This window comes from Hermetia illucens, chromosome 5, assembly GCF_905115235.1.
Source record: "Hermetia illucens chromosome 5, iHerIll2.2.curated.20191125, whole genome shotgun sequence".
Lineage (NCBI taxonomy): Eukaryota > Metazoa > Arthropoda > Insecta > Diptera > Stratiomyidae > Hermetia > Hermetia illucens.
Window position 1 is genome coordinate 50,387,797 of NC_051853.1, and position 7,223 is coordinate 50,395,019.

The window sequence follows — 7,223 nt, forward strand, 5'->3', positions numbered from 1 at the left end:
AGGGCAATTGACATTAGGAGAGGACTGAGTTGGCAACAGAAGCGTTGGGTGCCACAGCTGTTCCCTCCATAACCACCTCCGTGAGGGCCGCGATGTTGCGACGGTGTTGTCGATGAAGCCAGTTATACTGAGGGTGAGCGATTGTGACGGCTGAGGTAACTGGGTCCTGCGAACTTGCGAGAATACCCTTTTGAGATAAGCAGATTTCAGGTGGTCCATACAGGGAGTCTTCGCAAACGTCGCCGTACCGTTATTTGACTCGGTGAGGGATGGTATAACGCTGTTCTAGCGACTTCTTGATGTCATCGATGCAATGGAAATTGTATTCGCAAGTAGCCAAATCCGTGAAGACGAAAGGATTGTGGTTTTTATGCCTAGATGCTGGCATCAGGCGAATAGAGGTCCTTAGGGCTGGTGGCTGGTTTCTTCTGGGAAGCGTTGAACGGGCGTTAAAATGGTTGCGGACCTTCTTTGATGCATTAGAGGGGCTGCTAGTAGCGCTCGCAGCCATGAAATCGCGGGCATGCACTTTAGCGCGGCCCTGAGAACGCGATGCATTCGTTCAGCCATTTTTTTCGCCTGTGAGTGGTAAGGCGTCGTGTGAACGTGTTGAACGGGTGAGGTTAAACCTCAAACTGGCGATTTTAATCGGCGGTGATGTACAGAAAAATCCAGTGGTCGAATATGATCTGTCCGATATCGTAGACTGGAACTGCTTGCGGCTACCGTGTACATCGATAAATAATGGTAAGACAATTCCTGTAGCTTTCGCAAAAAGGAGCTTGAAGAGATCCACGCCAAAGTCCACCACGAAACGAGTTGCACCATTACGATCCGACATGTAGGGTCGGCTTTTTGAGGATGTACAGGTGTTAGCCGCCAAGTGCAACGCTGTCGACTACAGTGTCCCGGCGTGCCGCTAGCAGCAAGTCAAGTTAATAAACCAATGAATTATAGTTAACATGCATCATTTGCATTCTCCTTACTGCATTTTATCCATATCTTACGCGTTTGAATCTGCAAATTAATTTGTGTACAAATATGATTTTTATATTACATTAACTTAGCCGTAACTTGACATTGCTTAGATTCAAAACACTCCCCAAGTGAGTCCATTATCGGGTACTTTTCTTTGGAATCTTAACTTCCACTCTCTGCGAAAGGTCCCGGATTCCCAGGATTTTTGTGCGGTTGGAAATAGCAGATCTGCAAAAACTGCAGCTGCAGCGATGACTAACACTACGAGCAGACGGTCAAGCCCAGCCACTTAACCCCGGTTCAATGCATTGATGATCGAGATGATTTCCTATTCTGTTTGAAAGAACACTTCGTATCCGTACGGTGACTAGCCATTTCATCCACAAGGGGAGAAACCTCACCAGATGTGATACGCTTAAGGACATGCTGAAGTATTCTTTTCACGTCTTCGATAGTTCGTCATCGTGGATGAGAAGTCGACTGTTAACGTCCTTCACAAAACCATTTTCCGTTTCCCTGACTAGTGCAATATCAAATTCTCTCTTTTCACGGTGTACACTAATCTGAACTCCTTCATATTTCGTTCGGTTTTGGAGTTCGAATGCGTCCCGCTCGTCATCACCCGCAGCGGTCAGTAGAGCTTTCAAGCTCTTCCGTTCATCGATGCCTGTGTAGCAGTGTTGAAAAAAGAGCATTTTTGATGGCAGCCCAATGCTCATCGATATTCCCAGGCGGGTTACTCAGTATATGCACTGTCCGATCAACAAGATTGCGCTCCTAATGTCGAGCGGCAGCTGAATGTTGATGTTGAACTTAAAGAATCGCAGTTCACCAAACCTGCGACAAGTGGCGGACGCAACACGCAAGCATTTCGAGGCCGATGTCAGCGCCTCTGTTGTTATGCAGAGATAACTCCTAAATCTGCTGCTGATCGCGAAGTGGTCGATTTGATTGATCGTACGATGAGTGTCCAGCTTATATCTTCGAAATTGCTTGAGTTAGTGAAAGCATCCTGGGGATTCTCGATACCGTTGTGGAAGAGCGTACGCATATTCCAGAAACCAGTCATAACCCGTTTTCGGTAGAAGTAATGTTTCGAAATTTGCAGATTCTGTGAGTTGGCGCTTAAGAATATATTCAAAGTTTTCCCGGTTTGTCGTAAGAAGCGAAAGGGATAGAAATTTGTTGGTTAGAAAGCTGCAAATTTTGAAGCTTTATTGCTATCCAAACGTCAACAATGCCTCAGATAGTGACTAACCTCACGGATATGACCTTTGACTATCGAAACGGACTGGTTTCGTAAATGTACGCACTCTTGTCGACAACGGCCCCGAGGATCCTCAGAATGTTCGCTTTCTCCAACTTGAGTGGGAATTCCAGCGATATAAACTGGTTACTATGGGCCTATGCGAAGCAAATGAAAAGTATCCCTCTTCCTTCTGCGGCAATGCCGTTTTTTACTCTGGAAAGCCACGTGGTAGCAAACGTCGGATTCCTTCTGACGACTACCGCAGGGCGCGCTCTCTTGACTTTCCTGACAGAATTCTAACACCAAAATTCCGGTCAAGGTTAAGGAGCATCACAATTACACAATGCTACGCACCAGCGGAGACTTCCGATATACTGGCAAAGGATGCTTTCTACGAGTAATTAAAGGCAGTTCCGGGGAGGCTTCCTAAAGATGACATTGTGCACGCCATGAGTGATCTGAATACCAAGGTGGACTCTGACAACACCTTACTCGAGCACATAATGGGGAAACACGGTCTTGGCGACGTAGGTCGTAATGATGGGATGTTCGTGGATTTCTGGAACTTTCACCGCCTAAGTTCAATATCAACCACCTGTATGAACCAGCTGTCACCCGACAGTTGCAAAGCTATCTTGCTGACCGATTGGCAGATATACTGAGTAACTTGCGTGAGAATACCGGCGAGAATTGGACCGCCATCAAAAATGCTGTTTTGCCAGGTGTTACACAGGTCTGCGAACACATACGGGTGTCATAAGGTCCACAGATGCCACAGATCATAATGATTTCGGAAATGTATACCGCATCACGGAAGAACTTGCATGTGGTCGCAAATCCTTCAATGGTTCTGTGAAGGACGTCAATGGCCCACACTGACGAATAACTGAAGAGATGAAAAGAACACTTCACCATGGTTCTTAACCGTATCACCTTCGGTGAGCTTCCTCCTCTTGTGAATGAAATGGCTAGTCAGAGTAACATGTGGATACAGACTGTTCCTCCAAACAGAAGAGAAATCATTTCGACCATCAATGTGCTCGAATGCGCTGGGCTTGATGATCTCCCCGCAGTGTTATTTATCGCTGCACCTACAGTTACTATAGATCTACTACTTCCATTCATACGGAAATTTTGGGGATCCGAGACTTTTTCCACAAAGCGGAAGAAGGGGATGATGATCAAGACCCCAAAGAAGGGAACCCGTTGTGAGTGTGACAATTGGAGTGGTATCCGCGTGTTCCCTGGCCTCACAAAGGTAATAACTAAAGTAATCAAGGAACGCATCAAAGAATATCTCGAAAGTTTGATCAACAGAGAGCAGGTTGTTTTCCGCTCTGGGTCCTCTTGCATTGACCACATCGACATCCTACGGATCATTTTGAAACAGTGCTCAGAATTTATATTTTCGCTGCACCTGCTCTTCATCGATGTCGAGAATTCTTTCGACAGCGTGATCAGGGAGTGTACCTGGAGGGCTCTACGCAGGCGAGGTATTCCAGAGAAGGTAATAGCTATTACCAGAGTGACATACGATGGCGCAAAGCGTGACGTGCTGCACCGAAGTAAAATCTCGGAACATTTTGAGGTCCAAAGCGAAGCCCGGCAGGCTTGCATCGTGTCACCGATATTATTTCTTCTTGTTATCGGTGACGTTCTTCATACTGTCCAGACGACGTGTAGGACTTCAATGGATGATGACATCTTCCCTTAAAACACGTCGACCATGCTCATGATATCTGTTTATTCTCTTACCGGGTCATGGACCTTGAACAAATGACTCTGAATTTGGAAAGCGAGACAAGTAGAGTTGGACTAAAGATAAACACCAACAAAACCACGGTTCTCAGTCTGATGAGTCATCGCACTTTCCTTATTTGCATTAATGGGCAGAGCATCGAAAGCATTGATGAATTTGTTTATCTAGGAAGCGTGGTTTCCGCCGAAGGTGGCACCGAACTGAAGGTTGGCCAACGCATTAACAAGGTTAGATCCGAGTGTAATTAGGCGGTGTTTCCAACGAAATAATAAAAAACTTGTTGTTTGTTTTTCGCTGGCGTAGATATTTATTCTTGCAAATACCGATATTTCGGGAACTACCCCTTCGTCAGTACTAACAAGATCCGCTTTCGCTGTCCTTTTTAAAATGTGGAAATGCAGTTATCCCAACACTAAGATCAAATTGAGACACTTCTGTGCTAGTGTTTTTTTCTGTGTTGCTATATGCGAGTAGCGCATGGAAAGTGAACTCCACTGTTACCCAAAAGATCCAAGCTTTCGCCAATACTTGTATGCGTCGTAACATCGGAGTACGCTGGCTTGACACTATCTCAAACGAAGAACTTGGTCAGCGCACAAGATTCGCACTCATACGCGATATAGTCGGAAGACGGAAGTGGTAGTGTTACGTTAAGGGGGGCGACAATTGCCTTCTAGTAGACAGCAGAGGAGAAGTGCGAGCGTCTGGAGAAGTCGCGGAAAAAGCTGAAGAGCATTTCAGGTAACCGCGAGCGATGGCACGTGGATGTGGTTGACGCACTATACCCCATCAAGGGGTGAAAGGCAACCATATATAAATGACTTATAGAACAATACACTCACCAAATAACGATCCCCAGATTCCAAAATAGCTAACGGCCGTGTTTGACATTGGGTGCTCTAAACAGCAAATATAATGAAACATAGAATAGCGAACAATTAATTTTCATGAAGTTAAATATAGTTTGAGTTTTACGATCTAACTGTTTTTTGTAGTAGAAAAGAATAAATTTACTCACTTTCAACTCCATCCTTTTGAAATTGAAGATAAAACGAAATGTACTTGTTTCGATTTCCGTCGCAAATTTGCTAAATTCTATTTCCTGTTCGTGTTTTTGTTCTATGCGCCAACCGTACTTTAGTCGAGGTTTGCAAGTTAACTAAAAAGCAAATTTCCAGACTCCCAAAGCCAATACCAAACCCGATTACTACCTACCTTTTCCAGTTGTAAAACATCCATTCCACTTAACGCTCGTGACGCCGCCGGGAAGTCGGGAAACTGGAACCTGCATTACTAAAAAGGTTTTGTATTTTTTTATGTGTTAATTTCGGGTGCACCTGTGCATTTATACGTAGTTGAAAATTCAAGTTTTCAAGACTCTTTTACAAAACTAATTCGCTGTTGTTTGTTTTACACAAAACCTTAAAAAAGTTAATCACAATGCAGCCTTTTACAAACGTCTTTACCAGAGCATCCTTTCCATCATATCCTAGCAATGAACCAAGGAAAGTGTTCATCACTGTGGATTCTAAATGGGAGCGATGAAGGAACTTAATTTGTATCATCTGGCAATGCTGACAATGGTGACATTTATTCGAAATAGTAAACAAAGTGTGATGTCGGAAATCAACTTCCTACACCCACAATTTAAAACGGAAGTTACCTCGTCTTGTGTAGCTGAAGATGACTATCAACCTTCAAATTTGGTTTCTGCGGGCTTCTGGGAGAAAGATCGAGGGTTTATGGCGTACAACCTGGTGAAGCCGCCTGTGAAACTGACTTTCAATTTCAAGTATAAAATCCAAGTGAACCGAATAAAACTCTGGCCTTCTATGGGGTCCCAGCGCTCAACTAGCTTCGAAATTGACATCATCAATGGGAAAGAATCAACACAGGTGGGCAAATGCAACAGAATGAATGCAGACATCGTGGAATGGAGCAAAATTGATTGTAGCCCAGCAACGAGCTCTTCGTGTCTTCAGTTGAAGTTTTTCTCATCAAATGCTGTGAGAAAATCATTGCAGGGCGTCGACTGCATGCAAGTCACAATAACTTCCACGCAAAGGTGTGCAGTCGTTCTCAGGAAAATAGAAATATGGGGTTATCCTAGCAGGAAATTGGATTCAGCGGCTAAACAGGAATGTGAAGATTTATGGCGTGGAATTTCCACTCCAAATCTGAGTAATTGCAAAAAGGCACGAGGCCCAACAGAAACTAGGAAGCATTTAACACCTTCGAATATCGAAAATGTCCCTGAAGAGTTTTTGGACGCTATCACGTGCGAGCTCATGTTATTTCCAACAAGACTGCCATGCGGCAAAGCTGTAGACCAATCCACAATCGAGAAACATTCGAGAATTGAAGAAAGCTGGGGCCGAGTTCCAAGCGACCCGTTCACAGGAAAACCGTTCACTGCCAACTCCAAGCCAATTTTAGATGCAACGCTGAAAACTAGGATAGACAAGTTCTTGATAGAAAACTCGCATAGACCTGAATTTAAGAACGTTCCAAGGACACTGGGAAGAAAGACTCCAGTGCAGACACAAAATAATACAAAGCTCGAATCTAACTATCTTAACCCACATCCTCCAGCGAAGAAACCAAAGCTGGATCTAGATGTAAAACCGACTCTCTCAGTAATTCCCTTGCATGAAGCCTTCCAAAGCGCCCTTGAATCCATTCGGCAGAGAGCTGTGACACGCTCTAGTTCCAACAAAGCTGCAGAAGAAAAGAAATGCATCTCGTGCAGTGGGAAAGGTTACTTGTACAAAATAAAAGGCTGTGATCATATTATTTGTAGGACATGCTTGCATATAATTAGGGATTCGCAAATGTGTACTTGTAAAGCAAAATTTAGTAACTCTGACGTAGAGAGAATTTTTGAATAAAATATTTACGAGAAATTCCGTTTTTGTTTTCATTAAAGATCCGCGTTTCGTGCAATATTTTGGATGCATACATTTCTTCCTGATGTGGCGTACATTGGTCTGCTAAGACTCGACATGCCAGGAAGCTGCGCCTGGTTAGTTATGCAGGTGATGTTGCATCACTTGCTTGAGCAGGCCCAAAGCAGACCTGGCATATTGGTGCGACAGGTAAAGGAATGAAGGACAGCTCATGGTTTCAGCCTTTTGCTTTGAAAACCCGAAATAGTTGTCTTGACAAAAAGAGAATCCTTGCATCCCATATCGATGGGCTATTTAAATACCTTTGGATAATGCCCGACTAGAAGATGAG

At 44.2% G+C, this 7,223-nt stretch overlaps 1 protein-coding gene across 1 annotated transcript; it reads left to right on the forward strand.

Annotated features, from left to right (window-relative positions):
- The first annotated feature begins 5,593 nt into the window (after positions 1–5,593).
- LOC119657321 (RING finger protein 37) lies at positions 5,594–6,882 on the forward strand. Its single transcript, XM_038064181.1, has one exon. The coding sequence runs from the start codon at positions 5,603–5,605 to the stop codon at positions 6,872–6,874; it is 1,272 nt and encodes a 423-aa protein (XP_037920109.1). The 5' UTR covers positions 5,594–5,602; the 3' UTR covers positions 6,875–6,882.
- Positions 6,883–7,223: the final 341 nt, after the last annotated feature.

Coding starts and splice junctions, on each gene's coding strand:
- LOC119657321 (XM_038064181.1), top strand. CDS start 5,603: ATGTCGGAAATCAACTTCCTACACCCACAATTTAAAACGGAAGTTACC.